At 35.8% G+C, this 26,358-nt stretch overlaps 5 protein-coding genes and 1 non-coding gene across 7 annotated transcripts; 3 read left to right on the forward strand and 3 right to left on the reverse strand.

The window, feature by feature from the left end:
- The first annotated feature begins 631 nt into the window (after positions 1-631).
- ATCSLA09 (Nucleotide-diphospho-sugar transferases superfamily protein) lies at positions 632-5,633 on the forward strand. The gene is made up of 9 exons (XM_007027538.3): positions 632-1,496; positions 1,583-1,681; positions 1,803-2,055; positions 3,186-3,296; positions 3,472-3,608; positions 3,811-3,924; positions 4,021-4,220; positions 4,637-4,831; positions 4,983-5,633. Exons 1-9 carry the CDS (start codon positions 1,167-1,169, stop codon positions 5,143-5,145), a joined length of 1,602 nt encoding a protein of 533 aa, XP_007027600.3. The 5' UTR covers positions 632-1,166; the 3' UTR covers positions 5,146-5,633.
- A 1,559-nt stretch (positions 5,634-7,192) lies between these two features.
- On the forward strand, positions 7,193-10,183 carry LOC18598148 (pentatricopeptide (PPR) repeat-containing protein). 2 transcript variants are annotated; one of them, XM_007027542.3, is made up of 2 exons: positions 7,193-9,743; positions 9,809-10,183. In XM_007027542.3, the coding sequence occupies exon 1, from the start codon at positions 7,218-7,220 to the stop codon at positions 9,675-9,677; it is 2,460 nt and encodes an 819-aa protein (XP_007027604.3). In that variant the 5' UTR covers positions 7,193-7,217; the 3' UTR covers positions 9,678-9,743; positions 9,809-10,183. The 2 variants fall into 2 exon arrangements, with proteins under 2 accessions (XP_007027604.3, XP_007027605.3); XM_007027543.3 differs by having other exon boundaries at positions 9,836-10,183.
- Positions 10,184-11,780: 1,597 nt separating this feature from the next.
- On the reverse strand, positions 11,781-12,836 carry LOC18598149 (Thioredoxin superfamily protein). Its single transcript, XM_018122291.2, has one exon. It carries the CDS (start codon positions 12,676-12,678, stop codon positions 12,004-12,006), a length of 675 nt encoding a protein of 224 aa, XP_017977780.2. The 5' UTR covers positions 12,679-12,836; the 3' UTR covers positions 11,781-12,003.
- Positions 12,837-16,001: 3,165 nt separating this feature from the next.
- Positions 16,002-19,837, forward strand: LOS2 (Enolase). The gene is made up of 16 exons (XM_007027545.3): positions 16,002-16,167; positions 16,477-16,540; positions 16,636-16,700; positions 16,795-16,842; positions 17,180-17,266; positions 17,369-17,449; positions 17,623-17,724; positions 17,800-17,955; positions 18,063-18,125; positions 18,215-18,292; positions 18,461-18,655; positions 18,770-18,820; positions 18,916-19,004; positions 19,110-19,161; positions 19,273-19,329; positions 19,483-19,837. The coding sequence occupies exons 1-16, from the start codon at positions 16,099-16,101 to the stop codon at positions 19,561-19,563; spliced, it is 1,338 nt and encodes a 445-aa protein (XP_007027607.3). The 5' UTR covers positions 16,002-16,098; the 3' UTR covers positions 19,564-19,837.
- Positions 19,838-20,588: 751 nt separating this feature from the next.
- On the reverse strand, positions 20,589-20,671 carry TRNAL-UAA (transfer RNA leucine (anticodon UAA)). The gene has a single exon. It is a non-coding gene; the product is annotated as a tRNA-Leu (tRNA).
- A 1,662-nt stretch (positions 20,672-22,333) lies between these two features.
- On the reverse strand, positions 22,334-25,422 carry HD2C (histone deacetylase 2C). The gene is made up of 8 exons (XM_007027546.3): positions 25,278-25,422; positions 24,309-24,385; positions 23,991-24,222; positions 23,716-23,900; positions 23,206-23,316; positions 23,018-23,108; positions 22,673-22,808; positions 22,334-22,575 (listed from the first exon to the last, which is right to left on the reverse strand). The coding sequence occupies exons 1-8, from the start codon at positions 25,288-25,290 to the stop codon at positions 22,512-22,514; spliced, it is 909 nt and encodes a 302-aa protein (XP_007027608.2). The 5' UTR covers positions 25,291-25,422; the 3' UTR covers positions 22,334-22,511.
- Between the last annotated feature and the right edge of the window lie 936 nt (positions 25,423-26,358).

Here is a 26,358-nt window from a genome sequence, read left to right on the forward strand (position 1 = left end):
GGAGAAATTTGTAACTTAATATAAAGGCATTGCATACGAGAAGCATCTGGCCTGTCGGTCACATAGATTAAGACAACTAAAAGGTCATTCCCATATAAATTACAAAGCTTGGGCCAAGGCCACTCAATCTCTTCGCTCTCTTTTTTTTTTTCTTTTTGAAAAAAGAAGATTTTTTAATATTTCCCCTCCACTCCAAGTAAATAGGACATATAATTTGTGATATATCGAGAACATAGATACATACATATAAATCATAAACTAAATCTGATTGGGAAAAGAAAGAAAAACGGGAAAAATGTATTAATCATAGAGTTAAATCACCAACAAAAATGCATGGTTGAAAACTTGAAAGTAGATTAAGCTTGTTTCAAGCTTAATAATTACTATAAATTAGGTCCCACAAACGGATAAAGATGCATAACCCAAGCCGCCAGTAAATGACGTCATTCACCGGTGGAATACTGTCGGAAGATTAAATTGTAAATGCCACCATTTTTTTTTAACTTCTTTTATACCAGCCGCACATTTGTAGTTGGAAAGTAAACCATTGTAAATTAAAAGAAAAAGAAAAAAAAAAAGAGAGAGAACAAATGTTCTGAAAATGGAAATGAGAGTGAGAAATAAAATTAAAAACACAACAACCAGAGAAGAGAGAGCTTATATAAGACATTGTTCTCTCTCTCATTTTCTATCGCTCTTATTTTTTCTTGCTTTTTCAAGTCTCTGCTTCTGTTTTTCTTCCGAATAACAGAAGCAGAAAAAAAAAAAAAAAGAAGCAGTTATCATCAGGATTTTCATTTTTCTTTGTTAGAGTAACGTACATTTCTGAGATGTTTAGATTAAGAAAGTAGAGGGAGTTTTTAGCTTGTGGGTTGCTGCAAAATAGTGGGGGGGTGTTTGAGCCAGTGACTGGCATTTTTCCAGCTTGCTCTACCTCCATTGTTTTGCGTGAACCAGAAGCAAATTCACAAAGAAAGAAACAAAAGAAGGGAAATATTCCATCTCCTTTGTCGAAGAATGTCCTTTATTATTTAAGCAGATCTAGTGGGTTGTTTTCAAGACCTGTGTAAAATCATCTTTCACTCTTGTTCTTAGCTTCCCATTTGGTCCTCCCCTGTTTTTGCTCTGTTTTTTGTTTCCTTCTTTTAACTTGAGAAAGCCAGGAAATGGATCGGCTTTCTTCGACAACCATTCTTCCTGATACATTCCAGGGAACGAGAGATGATTTCTCCATGCAAATGGCAGTGATTTGGGGTCAGATCAAAGCGCCATTGATAGTACCATTGTTGAGACTTACGGTTATCGTTTGTTTGATCATGTCTCTGATGCTTTTCATTGAGAGGGTTTACATGGGCATAGTCATTATGCTGGTCAAGCTCTTCGGTAGAAAACCAGAGAGAAGATACAAATGGGAACCCATTAAAGATGATGTTGAGTTGGGAAACTCGGCTTATCCCATGGTTCTGGTTCAAATTCCAATGTACAATGAAAGAGAGGTCATTTTCTGTTAGCATTTTCTTTTTCTTTTTCTTTTTAAGTCCAATGTTTAATTGTATACTTTCTTTTTTTATTAATAATGCAGGTCTATCAACTGTCAATTGGGGCAGCATGTGGCCTCTCATGGCCTTCTGATCGGATCATTATTCAAGTCCTTGATGATTCAACTGACCCGACAATTAAGGTACACAAAAACAACCAAATTTTGAGAGAGAAATTGAGTTTTACTAACAAGTGTAGTGAAAATTCTTATGATCTGGGTTGCCTTGTTTTCTTGCATGAAAAATATATTAAAAAAAATGAAGGACTTGGTGGAGTTGGAGTGCCAACGATGGGCCAGCAAAGGCATCAACATCAAATATGAGATAAGAGACAATAGAAACGGCTACAAAGCAGGCGCCCTGAAAGAAGGCATGAAACGAAGCTACGTGAAACATTGTGATTACGTAGTCATTTTCGACGCTGATTTCCAGCCAGAACCTGATTTCCTTTGGCGTACCATTCCTTTCCTTGTTCACAACCCCGAATTAGCTTTGGTTCAAGCTCGTTGGAAATTCGGTAATTCCGCTTAATCACCTGTTAACTACTACCACTACTCGTCGTACTAGTATTAACAAAGCCATCCCTTAATTAGCTTTGACTAAATAAAAACTTGTTTTGTTTCTTACAACCTTAAATTAGATTTCGGTGTGGATTGTGAAACAATCACTGTTAAAACGATTATGTTTTGAGGACTGTCGGTGGGTCTATTAGGGGTATGGTTAGGTGGGTTCCCACCCTCGTGGATCTATCGACGGTCCAGTCCTTGCTGGCTTAACAGAGATTTGGACACGTGCGTGCTTTACATCGGTGCGAAAAGGAGAAGTATAAAAAAGCTGAAAAAGTAGAGAGTGCTATTTCGAGATGTCGTTTTTGGTATTTTGTTTTATTTTAGTTTGTCCGACACTCTTTGGAAGCAAAGAAAATGCACCTGGAATTTGTCATTTTGGTGATTATTTTAACTTCCGGGAACTTGATCCTGCTGTAGAATCCAAGCCATTACCACAACTCTGAGAAAGTCATGAACTAAACTATTCCATGGGCCATGTCTTTCTTTCATTTATATTGATTTTCGGTGATAGAAAAAGTGCTCGAATTGCTAACGACAGTCTGGATAATTGGAGCATGACATGCGACCATGTGGCAGTGGCAGTCTTGGTGGGTTAATTTGATGAGTTTTATCTCAGCAAAAGAGGCCCGAAATTGATTTTAAATGGACCCATAAAAGGGTAGCTAAGTAATCTGGTAGACACTTGTCAGCTAGGAAAAAGCTGCAAGCGTCCCTAGTATTTACTTGCTACGGAGGCACTAGGTCTTCGGCGGATCTACCCCTGTATTCTTTCCAATAAATGTTGAAAACTGCCCTGGTAAAGGGCATGCTTGGGCTTAAAGAATATGCAGAGGGTGGGTTATCTTTGTATTGTACAGAAAAACTTTCTACTCACATTCCCGGCAGCTTGCATGTGCAATATTGCAAGTGGTGGACCTCATGCCTTGCTCATTGTCCATGTGTACTAACCGACGTTTGATTTTAATGGCCCTCTTGATATCATCATGATAATTTGTTGATAAGATATTTTCGCTAATGCCAGCTAAAGGTGCTAAATGGTTTTCCTGCTGTTGTTTCTTTTTCCTTTTATTTCTTACAGTGAATGCTGATGAGTGCTTGATGACAAGAATGCAAGAAATGTCACTAGATTACCATTTCACTGTGGAACAAGAAGTGGGGTCTTCCACTTATGCCTTCTTCGGCTTCAACGGTAATAATAAACAAACCCGTTAAATGGAATTTATTTTAATTTTTTATTTATAAACGAAAAGTTTGAATTTTACTCTTTAAACAAGCAAGAGATACGAATAAATTGTTGAATCAAATGTTGGTGTGTAACTGGATAAATTTTAAATCTAATTTCATATAGGGTTAAACTTGTGTAGGAACTGCTGGAGTGTGGAGAATTGCTGCTTTGAATGAGGCAGGAGGATGGAAAGATAGAACCACAGTGGAGGATATGGACTTGGCAGTCCGAGCTAGTCTAAAAGGCTGGAAATTCCTTTACCTGGGAAGCCTAAAGGTACTGTCCTGAGTTCTATCTGTCCAGTAATTTGGATGCATATTCTGAACTCAACTGAAGTCAGACCGATATCAGCTTCGGTTCACGGCTCGAGACATTTCATTTTGTTTGGTCCAATGTTACATTCTACATCTTAACTTCCTTATTTATTTTGTTAATCAATAAGAAAACAAGGCTCAGAATTTTACTGCCTCATCTCTAGGTGAAAAATGAATTGCCTAGTACATTGAAGGCTTATCGCTATCAACAGCACCGTTGGTCTTGTGGTCCTGCCAACCTTTTCAGGAAAATGGTGATGGAGATTATTACAAACAAGGTTAGCTACTTAAACTCATAAATTAAGGAGTTAAATTACTACAAATTTTATTGGCTCGCTCTTTATATTTTGACCCCTTGGTAAAATTTACTGCAGAAAGTTTCCTCATGGAAGAAGGTACATGTAATCTACAGCTTCTTCGTGGTCAGAAAGCTTGTTGCCCACATTGTTACATTCATATTTTACTGCGTTGTATTACCTGCAACTGTTCTGGTACCTGAAGTTGAGGTTCCAAAGTGGGGAGCTGTTTATATTCCTACTATCATTACCATTCTCAACGCAGTTGGAACTCCAAGGTCTGCTTCTTTTGCAGTCTGTTTCCCTTTTTGAGTCCTTTCCCTCCATAGATTTTATTGTTCTCTCATAACTTGAAATAGAATTCTGAATTCATCGTTGGAAAAATCTACAAGTTTGATTATACAGTGTATTAGCTGCTTGATTTTGATAACATAACACAAATCGACTCTCAAGAAATCAGGTTGCCCTGCTTCTACGAAGGAGCTCCAACAAAGATTGCTTTAATGGTAGAAGAAGACATTAGCTTATAAGCTTATGATTTTGCAAACAATACACTATTCTGCTTTTCTTATGAAATTATTGTTAACTAATCGATTAGAGGTCTAATTAGCTGTTCTTTCCCTCAACTGTTTCCAAGAAAAAACATTAGCCTAATTCACCTAATTAACATTTACTTTACATATTTCTCTTTCAGATCGCTTCACTTATTGGTCTTTTGGATCCTCTTTGAAAATGTCATGTCATTGCATCGGACCAAGGCTACCTTTATTGGCCTCTTAGAGGCTGGTAGAGTGAATGAATGGATTGTCACTGAGAAACTGGGAGATGCTCTCAAGGCTAAAGCAGGCACAAAGGCACCCAGAAAACCTCGTTTCAGGTTTGGAGAAAGGTACAGGCTATCAAATTGAATATGCTATTGCAACCTTGACTTATCATTCAAATTAGCCTTTTTAAGTATTGAGACCAAAAAAACAGTAACAAACTATTATCTTCGTTAGTATCTGATTTAAAACTCTTGTTTTGCGTTTAAATATTGACAGACTCCACTTGTTAGAGCTTTGTGTCGGAGCTTACCTCTTCTTCTGTGGCTGCTATGATGTTGTGTTCGGGAAAAACCACTACTTCATATATCTTTTTGCCCAAGCAATTGCCTTCTTCATTATGGGATTTGGATATGTTGGCACCATTGTCCCCAACTCTTAGTGTGATTCCTGAAGTAGTCGTTGGTGTAATTCTTTTGGCCACTAAGTAATCGCCCTCAGCAGGTCTCTCTCTCCTTCAGCAACAGAGTATGTGGCGTTTATAGGGACATTTTCTTGCAATTTTAGTTTCGTATAAAAAGACAGGGATAAAAAACACGGTTATTCTTTCAGGTTGAGTATAAGAATTCGAGTATGTTACTCGAAACAAGTTAGTTCTCTTGTGAATATCCAAGAAATTAAGGAAAATACATAACAAATGTTGTAATGGCAATGCGTCATACAGAGAAGATGAGGGGCAAATGAAGGCAGTTTCTGGGTTTAGACACCAGATAGATATAGGGAAGATTTTGGAGTGAATTGTTTGCAATTGTGATCTTTTCTTTCTTTCTTTCTTTCTTGTAGCTCTTCTTTTCCCCCTCTTTCCCATTCTGTTGTGGTTGGGATTTGTTTGAGAAGGAATAAAATAATTGGAAAAGTGTAATTTTCAAAGTCGATTTTCCATTCATCTTTGTCTCTCTGCTCCTCTCTCTCTCCACACAACACACACACTGTGTGGAAGCATAGTCCAGAGAAAATGCTGCTATGTATACAACGACCTTTTGTTTGAGAATATATGGTTATGTGATAGATAAAGAATGCAATGAAGGAGCCGACTTCAATGATTTACAATTCTTTGCATGGAAGGGACTGCTTCCATCTTTCCACATGAAACATAGGTCACACGACAAATTAAGACTTTACAATTTTGATCCTTCCACTTTTTAAGTTTGCTCACAATACAAAGTAAGCATTGTATGTTGATACAGCCTGACACTCTTCAAACCATTCTAAGGCCAAATGTTGAAAACAATTCCATTTCCTCTCCGGCAGAAAATTATAGCGAATTAACACCCTTGCTGATTCTTCCTGCGAGAAAAAAGAGCACTGCCTGCCACCCTGAACCTACATATCTGTTGCATAGGTCTCTACTCCCTCAACCAGCTAGCTAAAAAAGTCATAATCAATTCAACCTGAAAGCTTAATATGATACATGAGGTTCCAATTATAATTTTTATTTACTAACACTTCTCTTCCGAGCAGCTAATTCGAAGGATTTCCACTGTTTGCTTGTACACAAGTAACGACCACTTTCAAGTTTCCAACTCAACTTAACATTCCATGGTAAGGATCAGGTGTGGTTTCAGGTTTGGGAGTAGTTGATGTTCAAAGGCAGATGAAATTTTGGTGTATTCAAGTAGCTTCCCCTCAACGGCCAACGCGATCCAAGTTGCCAACCACTGACATTTATCATGCATCATTTATGATTCGATAAATTAGAGAAGACTTGAAATAAAGTGGAGTGACAGGAATGAATTTATAACCTCAACAACACAAGTTATCAATCCCGGTGGTACCATGCCAGCTTTTGTGTGGTTACATCATGCAACTTATCAACGACTTTGTCTCTCTATGCATGCCCTGGAAAGAAATTAGGATCTTGATTATTAGCCAGAAACAGAAAAACGATCACATTCTGTTGACACTTGACAGCACCTGTGGCTTCTGTTCACCATTCACCTGTGAGAACTGGGCCTACCGCTTTATATCTGCGTTCTCCAATTTATCAGCTAAGTGAAAAGATAGTACGAAACGTTCATTTGACTAATTTTGACTCCTAATGAAGCATATTAAAATGGTAAAATATTCTATTGTAAGATTCTACTAATGATAACGTGTTAAAATGAAAAATTATATGGCAAAATTTAACTGCAAGTGAAATTTGTTGATGTGAAATAATTTGATGTAATCATTTCTTACCAGTACCAGGTAATAAACTCGCAAGCACAAGATAAAACAAGTGAGACTTCTCTACTTGTTGGGTCATCACAGGTAGAAATGGGCTTCTTTTCATGAAGCATATGGAGGGCTTACGGGGATTTTGATGGGCTTACTTGGGTTACGTCTTTAACTTGCTCTAAGTTTTTGGCCCAAGTGTTTAATCAAACCCCTTTTCTCGGTCCATTTAATCAAACCCTTCAAAAGGGTTCTCTTAGAGAGTCAAAACCGTAACCAGTTTCATTGCAAAACTCAAACATGGCAGCAAAGCGCGTCACTCTTCTCTCCAAATTCTCCTGCAATTCCCAGAAGAAACTCCGAACTCCCCTCTCTCTCTGCACGCTCTCCTCACCAGACAAAACCCAAACCAATGAAGCCCCAACAGCCAACACCAACAACGAAAATGAAAGCTTTATGCATAACCATGAATGCCATCAACATATTCAAAACCTTTCAGCTTTTCTCCAACAGGGCCAAACCCAAGCTGCTCAAAACCTCACAAAATCTCTTCTTTTCTCAAAATCGCCATTTGCTTCACCATCTGATCTCTTCACTCTCTTCTCTCTTACCTCACCTTCTTTAAAACTCATTTTTTCAAATATTCTCTTCTCCTTATTAGCAGAATCCAAAATGCACAGTGAAGCCCTGGAGTTATATAAAGCTATGAGGAAAGAAGGTATGCAACCTTCTATAACTTCTCTTAACTTGTTGCTTGAATCTTTAGTGTCTTTGAATAAGTTTGATAAAACCATTAATTTGTTTGAGGAAATAATTGAGTCTGGTTTTAGACCCAATAAATTTATGTATGGAAAAGCTGTTCAAGCTGCAGTAAAATTAGGGGATTTGAAAAGGGCTAATGAGTATGTGCATTCTATGAAGAAAAAAGGGGTGAGTCCAAGTTTGTTTATTTATAATGCTTTGATTGGTGGGGTTTGTAAAGAGAAGAGAATTAGGGATGCAGAGAAACTGTTTCATGAGATGCTTGAGAGAAAGTTGGTGGCAAGTGTGGTTACTTATAATACACTTATTGATGGGTATTGTAAGGTTGGGGAGTTGGAGAAAGCGTTTGATTTAAAAGAGAGGATGGTAAGAGAGAATGTGGAGCCTAACCTTGTCACTTTCAATATATTGGTTGGTGGGCTTTGTCGTGCCCATAGGATGGAGGACGCAAAACAGGTTTTGAAGGAAATGGAAGCTCAAGGATTTGCTCCTGATGGGTTTACTTGCAGTATAATTTTTGATGGGTTTTTGAGGAGTGGAAATGTTAAAAGTGCATTGGCTTTGTATGAAGAAGTGAGTGGGAAAGGAGTTGGAATCAATAGATATATGTTAAGTAACTGGTTGAATTATTTATGCAAGGAAGGGAAAGTTGAAAAGGCGGAAGAGTTTTTGCAGAAAGAAATTGAAAAAGGGTTTGTGCCGAATGAGGTGGTATATAATGCCATTGTGAATGGATATTGTCGGATTAGTAACATGAACAAAGCCATTTCAATGGTTGAGCATATGGAGAAGTTGGGGTTGAGGCCGGATTGTGTTACTTTCAATTCTTTGATTGACAAATTTTGTGAAATGAAAGAGGTGGAATATGCTGAAGAATGGGTAAAAATGATGAGAGAGAAGGGTGTTTTACCGAATGTTGAGACATACAACATCCTAATTAATGGTTATGGGCAACTGTGCCTATTGGATAGGTGTTTTGCGATTATAGAAGAAATGGAAAATCGTGGGATTAAGCCAAATGTCGTAAGTTATGGTTCCATTATAAATTATTTATGCAAGGATGGTAAGCTTCTCGAAGCTGAAATAACCTTCAGGGATATGGTAAGTAGAGGGGTATTGCCTAATGTGCTAATATATAACATGCTCATTGCTGGTAATTGCACGGCAGGAAAGTTGAAAGATGCTTTCAGGTACTTTGATGAAATGGTGAAAGGTGAAACAAGACCAACAATTGTAACATACAACACACTCATCAATGGGCTGTGCAAAAAGGGAAGGGTAACTGAAACTGAAGATTTGCTTTCCCAAATTACAAGTAGTGGGTGTACTCCTGATGTCATCACCTACAACACCTTGATATCAGGGTATTCTAATGAGGGAAATGCTCATAAATGTCTGGAATTGTATGAGAACATGAAGAATTTGGGTATAAAGCCTACTTTGAATACATATTGTCCTCTCATTAGTGTATGCTGCAAGGAAGGTATAGAGCTTGTACAAAGACTGGTTTGTGAAATGTCAGAGATGCATTTGACTCCTGATCGACTTATATACAATATACTGATTCACTTGTATGCAGAGCATGGAGATGTTCAGGCATTTGCTTTGCATCATGAGATGGTAGAACGAGGAATTTGTTCCGACAAAATGACCTACAATAGCTTGATTCTGGGGCACTTCAGAAGGGGAAACTTGTCAGAAATAAAGAATCTTGTTAGTGATATGAAGGTCAAGGGATTGGTTCCTAAAGCTGATACCTACGACCTACTGATTAGAGGATATTGTGAACAGAAGGATTTCATTGGAGCATATCTTTGGTATAGAGAAATGCTTGAGAATCATTTCCTTCCACGTTTCACTACTTGTAATAAACTTCTGACTGGCCTTACAGAGCAGGGAAGGTTGCAAGAAGCCCAGATTATCTGCTCAGAAATGAAGGTTAAAGGAATGGATGATTGGAGCTTTGGTGAAGACCTATCTGCTGTTGTGAAAATGTAATTGAGGAGAAATACCTGGTTAGATCGGGTTCTTTGTGAAGCAATATATTCACAGTTAAAGAGACAGGTATCCAATATTCTCTACCATTGTCTGGATTCATGTTCCTGTGAAACTGATTTCTTTCTTTATAGTGCACGGCTTGTTGTTCTAAATGACAGAAGGTGGACACTAAATGACCTCACAAAGGAAGGCTGGTTAGTGCCCCTGCAAGGTCAGTGCATGGAAGGAGCGCTGAACGAGTGAAGGTTGAGAAGGATGGCTATGTTCAAGTGGTTAATAAGCACTGTGAATGTTTTGCTAGGTAATATTTCCTGTGTATAAGCTTCTAGCCTGAAAATCGATATTCATAGAAAGCCAAAGATGTTTCATATGTATAGTTAATCTCTCCTAACCAATGGGCTTGGGATGCCGCTGTTATCAAAGTACTATTGCAACATATTTTACAATATTAGAAATATCAAGGCGCATGTAACAAAGAAGCAGGATATCATATCGAGTTATTACAAGTGTCGTAGCCTACTTTGATCAAAGAAAAAAAAAAATCGTGAACAATCGGTTTATAGTACGTACCTGGGCCTATGAATTTTCCTTAATGAGCTGAAGACATTATTTTATATCTCAACCCAATACTCCTCTCCTCTCTCCAACTGAGCCTTGGACTCTTGATTTATGTAGAGTATATACACATAAAAAAAATTTAAAAGATGTTATATTTATTAATAAAATTAAAAAAAAATGACATATATTAAAAAGATAAGTTTTTTTAAATATAAATTCTCAACATGATCTATAACAGTGCAGAAGAGTTAGGCAAAACAGAAGGCCAAAAGCATGAATCTTCAATCTTTTACACTTTCTTTTTCATTTTTTATTTCACTTTGAAGTTTCGGCCCAAAACCAAAACAAAGTATGGTGTGGTGCTTGACGGGTTACATGAATGTTCACAATAAAATATATCATCGTGCAATACTCACCATTTAAAAATAAATCAAATAATACATTTTTGATAATTGCTCAAATACGATAATTAGTATTTGCATATTAGACATATTGACTAACTCTCAAAACTGACTCGAGCGTACACGGAGGGGTTTCTTTCTTCAAATGTTGAATCAAAATGTCCAGTTTTTGACAAATGACCTAGGTTCATGATTAAATTATAATTAGAATAGGATAGAATGTAATGTAATGTAATTTATATTTCAGAAAAAATTATAATTAGAACAGAATGTAATGTAATTTAGAATCCAATTCAATGAAAGATTGACCAATATGAGATTAGAGGCAATTATGTGCCTTGCAACAAGTGTAACATCAACAGTTTTGACACATCGACCACCTCAACAGCCAGCATGTCTAACTGAAATTTATTTTTGACCTAACGAGAACCCTAGACAACCTTGTGCTTCCAACCTCTTTACAATGACCTCAGGTCAGGTCACTCTTCATGCCCTCGTGGAATGAGGCTCTGCCCCAAGTATGTGACTTGCTACAACTATGTCTCGGATGACCCGAGTACATTATTGCTGGTCGCATCCTGGTAATCCCAAGCATGGACCTTGGTCCCTAGTCTCCAAACCTTCATGACTAGCAACCAGCATGTTAAAGTTAAGCTGAGTCAATGCACCTCGTTTTCGAGTTCAGATCAAGTTCCCTGAACTTGAAATTGATGATAAAATACAGAGTGTATATATCTTCTTATATCGAGAGAAATTGTATATATCTGAAACTCGAATAAAATCAGCACAATTAAGTCCAGTAATTGGTAGCATTCACTACATAAATAACCCCAAACTTCCTTCCCCGCTGGATCAATTCCCTCATTCTCTTCCCAGTGCTATGTTACACTGCTAGAAAGTACACAAAAGGGTAAGCGACTAAAAGCCTATCAACAATGCAGGAAGAACAAACCTCGTGTTAACTCCTCATCAAAGGTTAAGCACACATTCTAATTAAAAAGCATTTGAAACAGAGAAAAATAAAAAGCCTACTGCTCTAACCAATTGAAACCTGTCGAGTTGCATAGTTAATTCACTCTTTCTTTTTACCTCACAAAGTCACAAAGAAAATCGTTGATACTTGTGCATCACCACTCACCAACAATACACAACAACGTAAACACTCGAATTATTTCCAAAGAGAGAGAATTCCAAAAAAACATCTAACGAAAAGATTCATACAAAATCTCATAAATATCCTTCTATTGCGAACATTTCATCAAAAGATTTCTCAGATTCTGGCTCTTTTTTATAAACAAAACAAAAACTACCCAAGGACCGCGTTTAAGGAATAACAAGAAAGTCCCCAGTGTCCAATCTCACCAAAATCAGAGCACTTTGAGAATGTCTTCAGCCCCGCTGAAAGTAAAAGCACCACCTTCCTCCAAATTAAGAACCTTAACGACTCCATTTTCAGCCAAAAGCGCGTATCTTCGGGAGCGGACTCCGAGCCCAACGGGCTTATCACTCAAATCCAATTCACACCCAATTTTCTTCGTGAACTCCCCATTCCCATCAGATAACAACAGAACCTCGTCGTTAATCCCCAGATTCTCCTTCCACGCACGCATCACAAACGAGTCGTTCACCGACACGCAGGCAATGGTATCGACCCCTTTGGCTTTGAGCTCCCCCGATTTTTCGACGAAGCCCGGGAGGTGCTTTTGGGAACAGGTGGGAGTGAAAGCGCCCGGAACGGCGAAGAGGACGACTTTTTTGCCAGCGGTTAGGGAGGAGACTGAGGTGGTTTGGAGTTCTCCGTCGGCGTCGAAGTAGGAGAGGGTTGCGTCGGGAAGCTTGTCTCCGACGGAGATTGAGGCGGAGATTTGGGTTGTTTTGGTGGAAAAGGAAATGGGTTTTGAAGGGCGGCGGTGGAGGTTGAGGGAACGGGGAGAAAAGGAGAGTTTCGAGGAAAAGGATTTAGGGTAAAGTTTGGAGGTGGTAGCGGAAAAAGAGAGGACGGTTGGCGAGAGAAACCTTGAGACTGTTAAGGAAGCTGCCATTGTTAATGGAAGTATAAAGAGAGAAGAGAGAATAAAAGATTTGAGGTTTGTGTGGGCGTTTTGGTTTGGAGGTGGGATTCCTTTTTTTTGGAAGAGGGCGGAGGGAACAAAGGAAGTCACGTGAGAAGAAGAGGGTCAGTGATTATTTCTTTGTTGGGAGGTTGCCAGGTTGGTTTTGGTTGAACGATATAAATTGGTGACCAAAATGTTTGATGATAATGTTTTCCTTTTTCTTTTTTTTTTTTTCTTCGTAGGAGGAACTGTGTCCGGTAACTAGGGAAGGGAATATACATGGAAACAATACTTAAAAAATTTAGTAGTAACTGTATTACTTATTTTCTTGATAAATTAGCAATGTGATTTTTAAAAGGTTGTAAATGGAAATTTACCATAGATTAGGTGTCATTGAGCAAGATATATAATTACAAAAGTAAAAAGAAGCGAGCAATTACAAGTTGGTTAAATGATTCTGCGGTGGGCAAAATTGGAATTTAATCTTAGGCTCTGAAATATTTTTTACATGAACAAAGAAAAAGTGTAATACCTATTAACATTGTTATTTGTATAAAATCTTTCACGGAGCACTTCCCTATAGTGTTGCTGTTAGCCGGGGCAGACATTAATTAACATCTTTGAATTTGGCTCATTTATCAAATTATACTTCAAGTAGGTTGATGCTTGAACCTTGAATATTTTAATTGTGAGCACCCAGACGTGGCCTGCTGAATCATAAAGACTAAACAATTTTTAATCTTAAAGGCAGGAGAAAACAAATTGACAAATTGATGTGCATCCCATTCCCATATGCCAGGGCCGCCTAGCAACCTTTCAAAGCAGCGTAATTACACTTTTACACCAGTCACATGACCTTCACCTGTCAGTTAAGGCTCCTGAGAACCTGGACCAGCGTGATTACACTTTTACACCAGTCACTTTTTTATAATCAACCTGAATTATAAAAAAGCTCTACATATAAAGCCAAATGAAACAATTACTCAAAAACAAATTTTAATGCTTATAATCAGTAACATTTATCAAAAAGAATTTTATTATACATAATAAGCAACGTAATTTTTAACTTATAATTTTTAATATAATAATAGCTTCAATGGGATCAATCTATAAGAGAAAAAGGTCGATGAAAATTTCCTAAGCTCGAGAAGACTATAAGATATTTTACATGAATCAACTTAACTTTTTCCATTAACTTATAAAATATTTAAACAATGAAAAACCCTACAAAAACTTTTCAACCTTACTTAAAAGGGAAGCCTAGTCAACCCACGCGTAGCCGTGGCCCAAGTGCTTTAGTGTGCATCGGCATTTTGTTCCGAATTAGGAGCCCTGATATTGGGCTGGGCCGTCCATGTTGAGCTGATCCCCGTAAGATGTAAAACTTCCTGCGCAGACAGTTGCTTCCTTGCTTCTGTCATTGGATCTGGAATTGTACGGTAGAATTACTCGAAATAAAAAAATCAATTAACACTAGGGAAAATTTGACATTAGTGGAAAAATATTGTGACAGTGTGCTACTATATAACAGCCTCCTTACGATGTAACGACAACATTGTTGTCTGCCTAAAGGCCCAAAGGGTTTTTTAATCAGGAATGGGGCCTTTGAATGCATCGATATGTTAGAAAAGCAAGGTCGCAAAATAGCTTGCTAACGGCCTGTACCAACAAAGCTTCAAACTTCAAGGAGTTCGATCACTTCAAAATGATCAACAATCCTATCAATTATATAATATTGATTGGGTGCCATACGGACTCACTAAAAGGCATACATATCTTGGCATGGAATCTGCTAAATTGTTGACAAACGAGAGGAAGTCATGTGAGTTTTGAATACTAGTAGCACAAAAGTATATGCCTGATTGATTCTCTTTTGCAGTAGTAGTAGTAGCAGCAGTAGGTGCCCAGGGTTAGGTGAGCTCATGTGAATGATTCGGGGCATAAATTAGAATGAGGACAAAAAAGCTTCTTGCTCCCAAGTTATGAAGTAATTTTCACGCTTTTTAGTTCAAAAGTGCAACATGAAACAATGCAGCACCTTGGGCGAAAAAGACACCCACGCTTACTATAGGAGGCCAAAAATTTCCAGCCATAAGTTCGCAACATTATTAATTACAATATTTTGGGTCCAAATATTTGACATCAGATTAATAATTAAAAGCACAATTACGAACAATAATGTGAAAAGAAAAAAGAAATCAGACATGGTAACAGAATTATAAGCTATTATTATACTTGAATTCGAATGGAAAGAGAAATGTGGAAGTGATTAAGACCCATCAACCAAAAACAAATGCAGATGTAGACAGTGACGACTGTAGTATCGCCGCTGACAGGTTCATCGTCATCGAACATGCGGGAATACATGAAACAATAAAAAAATATATAAAAATTTTAAGAGCTGAATGCCAAAATAAACAATTAACCTACTGGATTTTTTTCCTCCTTTTGATAAATAATTGACTTCATTGGATGGCATTAATCTACTTTTATCTTTTATTAAAGAAAAATTCATGTTTTCGAATCAAAAATGATTATTAATTCTAACTGTAGGAAGACTTTGCTTTGTGATTCGTAATGCTCAGATCCAGAAAAGTGATAAACAAATAAACTTCGAATCGTGCAGTTATTTTTGTCGGCTCATAAAAATACATATCAGAACTCAATCTAAAGCATTTGTTGGAGCTGGCAGGGGAATAAAATAAAAAACAAGGGGCAAATGCTGACCTATTTGAAACAATCCACAAAACTCATGCCTTTGTAAACAAAATAGTCAAAAAGAATTAAAGAAAAACAATGTTCGACTCTAATTGGCCTTTTTGTGTTTTTTCTTTTCCATTTCCATCAATAGATAAGTTGACTAACAGACCATAGAACCTGAAACCTACAACGCTGGAAATATCGCATTAGGCTAAACACGTGACACTTTTAACAGAACAGCCTAAGCATAGTACAATTGTTTTGGTGCTTATTTTCCTTAATTTATTTAAAACCTTTTTCAAATTAAATGCCAATGTTTTCATTTGTTTGCCATTTTACTTGGACAATAAGCCGAAAACAAAGAATTTTCAGGTGAACCCACCGAACCAAATTTGTAGGCCTTTTTGACAATTTTACCACAGAGCATGCGCATCCGGTCCACCAAAACAACAACCCAAAGAAAGACAGTTTAAACCGGTGCTCCTCACATGTCTTGTATTTTTTTCTCCTGCTTGAATCTAACAAAGGCGAAAATCCAATGGCTACTGTATTTTTTGTTTGAAATCAACGGCTCTCATTAACCTAATCTCCTCTTTATAAACACCTCACTCCACTGTTCGCTTATAAACCCTTGTGACTAATCTCGAACCTTCCTGTGTCGTACGCTCACTCTCTCTTCCCTTTAGATCTCAGAAAAGCTTTTATCTCATGGCTGTTACCATCGTCTCCATCAAGGCTAGGCAGATCTTCGACAGTCGTGGAAATCCAACGGTCGAGGTTCGCCGTCTTATCCGCTCTTCGCTATTCATTTTCATCGTTTTCGATGCTTTTATATGTCACCGATCTGCATGTATTTAGCATCTCCGTCACTCATTTACCCGATTAAATCTTTGTCGATCTATTTTCTTTTAGATTGTTACGACTCGATGAGTCGAATCGGTCAGTTAGCTGAGTTTTTCTAATCATTTTTTCCCCTGATTGCATACCAGTAGCGTTATTCTGGTAGTTAAATTCTGTTATTTTCAATATCCAAATTTATGCAAAATTTTAATTTATTTTAACTGAATATTTGCTCGAATATGATAGGTTGATGTGGAAACATCCAACGGTAAAAAGGTTAGAGCCGCAGTTCCAAGTGGTGCATCCACTGGTACGTTAATTTATCCCGTCATAATCAAAATAATTAATTTCTACAATTTTTTTCATAATTTTATTAATTTATGAACGTGTTTTATTTTGTTTCAGGAGTTTACGAGGCTCTTGAATTGAGAGATGGAGGTTTGGATTACCTTGGCAAAGGTGTATCAAAGGTCAGTTATCTTGCGATTTTATCTTTTTCTTTACTGGCGCTTTTCTTAAATAGTTTGTTTTATTAACAATTTCCTGCTCTTGCAATATGTATAGGCTGTTGCAAATGTTAACACAATCATCGGCCCTGCATTGATTGGAAAGGTTTGTCCTTACTTATTTTCGCCTTTGATTTTGTGTTTGTAATATATCATGAACTGATGATATTGTTTTAATGAACTTCTAACTTGGCTTTGTAAGTTGTAACTAAGTTTGGTTGTTACTTTTTCAGCTATTTGATTTTTGCTTCAATAAATGTTATTACTATATGATAAAGAATAAGCAAGTGGAAAGAATGTAGCATTAAGTCAAGCATAATTGTTTCATGTATAAGTAGAATCATGCATTATTAACTAACTAAATGGAGCATTTGGTTGAACTTAAGGAAATAATTCACTGTATACTTTTTCCTGAAGTGTGTTTTTTCATTTGCTTTTTGTAGGACCCAACTGAGCAGACTGCTATTGATAATTTCATGGTTCAACAACTAGATGGAACTCAAAATGAGTGGGGTTGGTGCAAACAAAAGGTAACCTAGCTGGTTGCTTCTTTATCTTTCAAATGATTTTTTTATGCTTATTAACTCCTCCTTTTAATGTTTCTGTCTTTTTTCTTGTTAATTTTCCTCCAGCTTGGTGCAAACGCCATTCTTGCAGTGTCCCTTGCAGTTTGCAAAGCTGGGGCTGAAGTCAAGAACATTCCCCTTTACAAGGTACATTCTGGCTTCTTTAGACTTGTGTAAGCATCTGAATATCGCTGTGTGAATGGGGGAATGATTTCTATTGATGGCCTCCAAACCACTTAATCTTGTTTGGGTAATTTATTATATAGAAAATTTTCCATGTTCGTGTCATATGTATTTAATAACCTACCTTTTGGATACAGCACATCGCTAACCTTGCTGGTAACAAGAAGTTGGTTCTGCCAGTCCCTGCTTTCAATGTCATCAATGGTGGATCACATGCTGGAAACAAACTTGCTATGCAAGTATGGGTCTTGAAATTCCCTTTTTTTTGTTGGTCATTTCTTGATATTGATGTCCTCGTACGTCTATGTTTGCAGGAGTTCATGATTCTCCCTATAGGAGCATCATCTTTTAAAGAGGCCATGAAGATGGGTGTGGAAGTCTACCACCACTTGAAGGCTGTGATCAAGAAGAAGTATGGTCAAGATGCAACCAATGTTGGTGATGAAGGTGGTTTTGCTCCTAATATTCAGGTCAATCCTTGGTTGATGAAATCTCAAGGTTTCACTTTATTTTTACCTGTTACTTTCTTTTTCAGTTAAAGACTAGTTATTTGATATCATTTTTTGTGCAAGTTCAGGAGAACAAGGAAGGGCTTGAATTGTTGAAGACTGCCATTGCTAAAGCTGGTTATACAGGCAAAGTTAGTGCCCCTTGTTACTAACCTTTATTAATTTTCTGTTATTTTGATGTCAGGAGATGACTGATTGAATGTTCCTTACCTTTTTCTAGGTTGTCATTGGAATGGATGTTGCTGCATCTGAATTTTATGGATCAGATAAATCCTATGACCTGAACTTCAAAGAAGAGGTGAGCACTGTCACAACTCACAAGATATTCGCAATCATTGTGCCTTTTTGAGATCTGTTTATACTTTATAACTGTATCATGTAGTGATAGCCTGTTCTTTCAAGTTGCTCTGTTAATGTTATACTAATTTTGTTTGCTCCATTTATTTCTGTTGTTTGGCACGTGCAGAATAATGACGGTTCACAAAAGATCCCAGGAGATGCTCTCAAAGATTTATACAAGTCATTTGCTTCTGAGTATCCTATTGTGTCAATTGAAGACCCATTTGACCAAGATGATTGGGAGCACTACACCAAATTAACCTATGAAATTGGAGAGAAAGTTCAGATTGTGGGAGATGATCTCTTGGTCACCAATCCAAAGGTTAGAAATTGGCATTTCCATATGGGTTTTCCCTATAGGAAATAGAGTATGTATTTTAAAGTTTTCCTTCTGAAGGAACATGACATATTTATACTCTTTTCTTAATGTCTGCAGAGGGTTGAGAAGGCTATCAATGAAAAAGCTTGCAATGCCCTTCTTCTCAAGGTACTACTTGGTTCTTTTTCTTTAGAAAGTCATTTTTGGTTTGGGCCATGCATTGGATAGAAATCTAATTCTTTGTTGGTATGATTGGGAAACAGGTTAATCAAATTGGATCTGTTACTGAAAGCATTGAAGCTGTCAAAATGTCCAAGCGAGCCGGATGGGGTGTGATGGCCAGCCACCGAAGGTTTGAATGTCAACCTTTAAATGGAAAATTGTTAATATGATTTGTCGTTCATATCTTTTCCAAAATTCCAGTTACTCACAAAATCTTTAAATTATTTACTTGCAGTGGTGAAACTGAGGATACTTTTATTGCTGATCTTTCAGTGGGTTTGGCCACGGTAATAAATTCTGTTGAAATCTGAATCTACAACCTTCATTGTTGTGAATTACGACGTTGCAATCTAATTCTTGTTCTTAACATGTTTTCCTTTTTTTAAAACAAAAATCAGGGTCAAATTAAGACTGGAGCTCCATGCAGGTCTGAGCGTCTAGCTAAGTACAATCAGGTTAACATCCTCACCTTTAAACAAACATATGTTTTTCTTTTAATTGAGTTTTATGTTGATTCCTATCAAGACATGACTCTTTCTTCGGAGAAGAGAAAATTGTGCCAAGCTTGGTCTGATCTATCTTATCTTGGTGGTCTTTTGTGCATCCAGCTTTTACGTATTGAGGAGGAGCTTGGTGCAGATGCAGTTTACGCTGGAGCAAGCTTCCGCACTCCTGTTGAGCCCTATTAAGAGTTTGTTGGATGATAGGTTTGCTGAGGCGGAATGGTTGTGTGCGATAGAGCTTCACATGCAATAAATAAGTGTAGCACGTAGAGTGGGTTGGACCCAAACAGTTTTCAATAATTTTGACTGAAATTTTGTTCCAACAAACTTTTATGTTCAGACCTCTTGTCAAGCTCCACTGCTTGTTATTTCGGAAATGATGGTTCCGCTTTTTATTTACCTTTGGGGTAGAGGTAACTTTGTTACTCGCAACTTAATCTTATGCAAGAATTTCTCGACACCACAACCTTATTTTCTTTAATTCTTGAGTACAATTCTTTATTTTCTCAGTCAATGGAGAAGTGATTTGGATGAAATGATTCCAGTTCGAGAGTGAAAATGAAAATTTTAAAAGACAAGGTTGATGAAGGGAGAACTAGAACTATTTTTCATGAAGAAATTTGTTTGGCATAATTTCTATATTATTTTAAAAAAATTTAATTAAGTTTGTATTTTTTTAATATGTTTAATCATATTTTTATAATTTTATTTTGAATTAAATAAACTTTAATGATTAACGGTTAACTAATTGTGATTAATTTAGAACATTACATATCATTGTATTTCAGGTGATTTTGATATATCATATGGTGATGTACTATATTGATGCATTATAATTACATAATTACATGATAAGTAATATTTTAATTAATGATAATTAATTAATCATTAATTATGAGATTTTATTTGATACAAAATAAAAACTATATGTATTTAATTGATGTGATAGAAGAAAAAAAATTATTTTGAATTCTCTTGAATAATTTAAGAATCCTTTTAAAATATTATACCAACTTATTTTCGATCAAAAGAACAGTTGGATGAATGAGAAAAAATCTTTCTAGTTAGTAGGAAAAAGAATAGTACAAGGAGGAATGGGGTAAAATCATAATTCCAAAACAAACTTAAGTTGAAAAGGACAACCAAGAATGGTTACTTAAATCCAGGCTTTAAAGAGGTACAAAGAAAGAGTTGAAGGAAAAGCGAAGAGATGCAGGCTGTGGGGTTCGAACCCACGCGCACTTATGTGCAGAAGATCTTAAGTCTTCCCCCTTAACCTCTCGGGCAAACCTGCGTTTGATTGCCAGGTTTATATAGAGTTACAATAAAACTATGTTATTCCATCGACCGTGAAACGTCTTTCTGATCTTTCTATTTTTTACTTCATTGGTTTAACTGATACTTAAAGAGTCAAAATATTATGACAAGGTGGGACTTTCAAATTATAAGGAAAGACCTATCAGCCGTTTAGCATGAATTTTAGCTTGGTAATACTAGTTATCAGAACATTCTCTAAAGATGACTACATCCAAATCATTATTACTTGATTATCCTTATTGGTTAATTAGTTAATTAAAGTGCCAACACACTTATGACATTTTATGATAAGAGTTAGAATGATAATTGGGACTCCCAAGGATTTGAGATGCAAAAGTAAAGTTAGTGTACCTATTTGTTTGGCTTGACTTATTTTTAATTTATTTATATTTTAAAAGGAGAAGTTAGATTAAATAATATTTTATTAGAATTCTTTCAAAAAGTAATTTTTTTAAAGAATAAAATTATAAAAAAAAGCTCTCAATAAGAGTTTTCTCTTTTTCATATATTTTTTTTAAAAAAATTAGCTTATTAGGAGAGTTATTTTTTTTCAAAAGGATCTTATCAAAAAATCCCTCCTCCCTCTTTCCCTTTCTGCTAATCATCATTCTAGATTTTTTTTTTATTCTTACAAAAATTAAAAAAAAAAAATTCAAAATTCAAAACTGTATTTAAGATTTATTTCTTTTTTTTCTTTCTGTTTTGTTTTTCATTTTATTTTCCAATATTTTTTTTTTGCTTTGAAAACTTTATTTATTATTTGATATTTCTCAGTTTATTGTTTAATCCCTAAACTTCTTAACAGTGAATTCCACATTTGAGTTAACAGTACCCAATAATCAATTTTTTTCTCTTGATTTTATTTATTTATTATTTTTAATTAATAAATATTTATTTTGTTTTATTTATTTCTTTTAATTTGAAATTTATAACTTATTTTAATAGGATTTAGTTTTTATTTTTAATTTATTCAAAATAATTTTTTTTGAAAAGAAAATAAACCCCTGACAGTAAATTCCCTATTTAACTTGCAATTTACAAAAAGGCTCTATTGCTACAAAATTAAATACTTTTTATGATAATTTTAATTAAAATTTAAATTTATATAAATTATTTTACCAAACAATTTATCTATAAAAAAAACTTATAAAAAATAAATTTATCAAAAAACTTTAACTTAATATTAAAAGCTATTATTTTTTATAAAAATTTTATAATATTTTTTGAACTTATAAAAAGTTGAGCCAAACATACTCTTAAGTCTAAAAATGAATTCGTGAGACTTGCATTATACTAGTGGTTGTGCCAACTGCCTAAGGCAATGACACTTTTGTCTTAGTTGTGAATACATCATCAATTGAGTGCTCCCTGGCAGCCATGGAATGAAGCAAAAAGTCCTTGAGGTCGGGGAGGTGGAACAGGAAACCTAATCGGAGAGAATAGTAAGACAACCCCACAGCCCTCTACAGCAAGGAGTATGTGGCCTACTGGTCCTTGAAGTTTCCCTTTTTAAGCTTTTCAACAAACATTTTTACTTTTGCTTCTAAAGCAAATACGAAGAAGAATCAAACAGAAACAGTATTTAATTCAATTCCAGATGTGGGCATGACGCGATTTCATTTAAGTAATAGCCTTATAATTTGCAAACATTACTCTTTTCACATAGAAAGCATCATCCAAAACATAAGCCAATTTCAAAGGGCCCTACAAAGGTCAATTACATTTACTTCAAACATTTAACTAGTCAATATCCACCACTTGTCCATTCCATAGTTATCAAAATTCAAACAAAGATATTATATTGGACCGAATCATTTTTACACTGCAGCACCGTGCTTTGCCTTGGAATGAGATTGTAAAGCATTTTCAGAGCCAAATGACCTGCACAAGTTTTGAAGACATACATGATTATTCCAAAGAATCTAAACAAAAATATAATCATAATTGGTTTAACCACTTAATAAGAAGAAGGGACAACCTGCCGCAAGACTTGCAAGGGAATGATGAACCACCTAACTTCGGATTCTGCTTCACCTGTCCAGTGGCAGCTGATGCTTTTCCAGCTTGCTTTGAAGGGTGAGGAGTTGCAGTATGTCCACCCACTTTCTTGCCATCTGCACCAAGGACTTGCAGCTCTTTAACGATATAAATTTTTAGTTATAAAAAAACTAATAATGGTAGAAAGCGCTAGCTGGGAGAATCAGAAAAGGGGTAAGCAACCAATATATAATTGATAAATAAACAGAATGGTGCATTATGATCCCTCATTAGTCATTAAGCAATCAACATCTCCATAGGAGCACATATAAAAGGGAAAGTCTACCTGTCTTTTGCGGAGTGACCAGTTTTGCCTTCTTTTCTGGAGCAGGGGTCTTCGTAGTGGACTCTGCAGGTCTCTTCTTGCTTGGTTCAGCCTATGGAAAACCAGTCACTAGTGATTAGAACAATAAAGTCAAAACTTAGCTGAAGCCCCTCAAAGTCCTGAATCGAAACCAAAGCATATGTCCATACCTTCTCCGGTGTCTCTTGATCCTCATCCGAACTTTCTTCGTCACTATCATCTTCATCACTGTCAGTATCATCGTCACTTTCATTCTCACCATTAACCAACATGCCTGGTTCCTAAAATGACAGTTCGGAATAACTCTAATTAGACACGGCATTCTGTCCAAATGGGGCTATGAGGAAAACAATATAAACAGCTATATCCAAACAAGAGCTCCTACCTAGACCAAGTTAGAAACATGATACATTCAATTCAACAAATTGTCAGGTGAACAGAAATAGCAGTTTGATAAAAAGCTTAAAGAAAATATGGGAAAAACATCAAAAGATTTTCTAGATTCACAACAAGGACAGTCACGCAAAGACAACTTTAAAACTAATTTCTCTAACGTACTAGATATCATTAACAGTTTAACACCCTATTTCAAATATTCAGACTTAAGAATAACCCCTAAAAGCAAGAAGAGCTGATCAGCTGGGTATGATACTAATAGTTGCTACTTGCTAAAGATCTACCTGATCATCACTGGACTCTTCATCCTCCGCAGAAGTATCATCTTCATCCTCATCATCACTACCATCCTCTTCTTTTTTAGGTTCCACAATCTTAACCTCTTTTGACACAGTAGGATCAGATTCTGTTGCATGAGGCTTTATGGGATTAATTGTAGGTTCAGGAAGCTCCTCTTCAGACTGAGAATCTGTGAAGTAAAAGTTGGAAATGATTGACTTATTCAAAAAATATTAACAAATATGAAATAAATAAGAAACACAAGAGCAGAATGACTTACCGCCACCTTGAGATGTATCAACATAATACCCAGTAAAATGGACACTACCATTCTTCCAGGTATGGGACAGCTCAAATTTGTCATGCAACACCAAATCCAATGGTATCTGGGGGAATTTCTCTTGAGAAAGTGTTCCAATTACAAACTTCTCATCATTGATTTTGAGATAGACACAGACAGTTTCATTTCCTTTTTCTTTCTTGTTATCACCAGTCACCTCACCAAGGGCAACCTGTTAGTTATACAGTGGCAAATTTCATAGAGAGATATAAATAACTCAACACACAAATAAGCATACAATAAGAGTTCCTTAATAACCTGTGAAAGATGCAAGATCCTACTGCCATCATCCTCCAATTCAACCTCAAAGATCTGTCCATTTTTAACCTCAGCACCTACATATATATTGCCAAATTTCAGGGGGGCAGGGGGGTTCATAATTTATTAGAGCTAAAAGCATTGAAGAATACAGTGAGAAAAAAAAACAAGAAGAAATTGTAAATATGCAACCTTACGAAAATTTAACGTAAGATTGCCATTAAGAAATAATCACTTCAACAAGACATCATGAAACACAATCACAAGAGCAGTAGCAGAAAAAACATAATCTTAAAGGTTTCCCACAGGGTCGTTCAAATCAAAATACCAAATGAACAGACTGAAACAAACCCTTAGCTGCTGGTCATAGAAATAATCACTTAATAAGAACAACAAACCCATTAAAATTTTTTTTTCCTCAAACCATTAAATTATACTAGCTCTTGTTGTCGCACCGAATACACTGATGGATGACTAGGTAAAAAAAGTATGACAAAAATTTTAAAAATTTCTTTTAAATAGACATGAAGCCCGAGAAAACAATTTAAAAGATAAAATCAATTTAAATTCAGAACCTAAATAACAATTCAAAGAACTGATATATCTATAATTTTATATGCATTTTATTATGTTATTTGAACTTTATGTAATCTTATTAACATAATCATTGTCTCTTAACTTGTTTTATTAATTCCGTAAGTAACTTTATATCATAAAAGATTCCATGCCGCACTCTTATATACAATTTCTTAAAAAAAGAAAAGACCAAACTTAAAGCAAAATAATTACGAAAGCAACAGCCTGAAAAATCAAATCTTTGTAGGAAATCAGTATCTGAACAAATGATTCGAGATGGAACAAACAAACAGAATAACCATTCAGTTCAGCCAATTTCGTAACTAGAAGAAAGATTAAGAGAAACAAAAACCATCAAAAGAATGAATTGCAAGAAAGAGACAAAAATTTTACCCCAAAACTCCATTGAGAGTGTGAGAGAAGTAATGCTTAGGGTTTTTCCGAGCTTTTTAGATGAAATTTCCTAGGTAATATTCGGTTAAGACTTTGAACGACGGTGCGGGAAAGAGAGAGAGGGTGTGTAATTTTATAGGTAGTCGGTTAAAGGAGTGATGATTGGGGCTAGGCTGTGATTTGGTATTGCGCGAACCACCGTAAAAGACTCAGATCTGGGCCTATTGGGTCCGTTGGTTTGGGGTAATGAAGAAATTTGGACTTTCACAGATGAACCGAAGGGCCCAAAATTATTGGATCCAATAATTAATTAATCCGAGTTTTTATTTCAGATAATTTTTTTTAACCTTTAAATATAAGATATTTTTGAAAATAGCCCTCTATAATTTTGATTATTTTTAGCCAAAAGATAAGGTTTTTGGATAAAAATACCTTTAGATGAAACCTTCTCAATCATGCGCACTGTCATACACGCGCATATATGTGAAAAAAATAAATATGACTAGAATTTGGTAAAGGACAATTTGTTTTTTTTTTTTGTTAACTAGAAGTTCTCGTAGGGCCCAACTATCCTGTTAAAGTTTATTAATAAAGAAATAAAAGGTACATAACGGAGGGGGACATAAAACTGTACCTCTAAAGTTACAAGAATTATGAAAATTTTAATATCTATTAACGGCTCCACTTTATGTGCATGTTGCCTTGAATGCAACAATAAGAGAAGTTCCCATTTTAACATGATACTAAGAAACAGTAAAAATAAATTAAAAGCATTAATCCTTTACATTTATTTAAAACAAACTTAAGGTAAATTTAGTTTATCTAATTTTAATATGCCATGTAACTCACCTTGAGCTTCTGTAAATACTTGAAGATTTTGATGTTTGTGACCCTCGTTTGACAAGAAGTCTACAGCTTGATTACCTTCCCTGTAAATGTGTGAAATTCTATACGAAATATTTTGCAAACATTTCTTTACAGATTCCAATATATACCATATCTCATGGAACCTTTTCTTATTGTCCTAAAGCATGTTCATAACCACCAATGAGTCCATCTCTGTCTAGACTTTAGAAATATT

Source organism: Theobroma cacao, chromosome 5, assembly GCF_053813885.1.
Source record: "Theobroma cacao isolate CCN51 chromosome 5, ASM5381388v1, whole genome shotgun sequence".
Classification (NCBI taxonomy): Eukaryota; Viridiplantae; Streptophyta; class Magnoliopsida; order Malvales; family Malvaceae; genus Theobroma; species Theobroma cacao.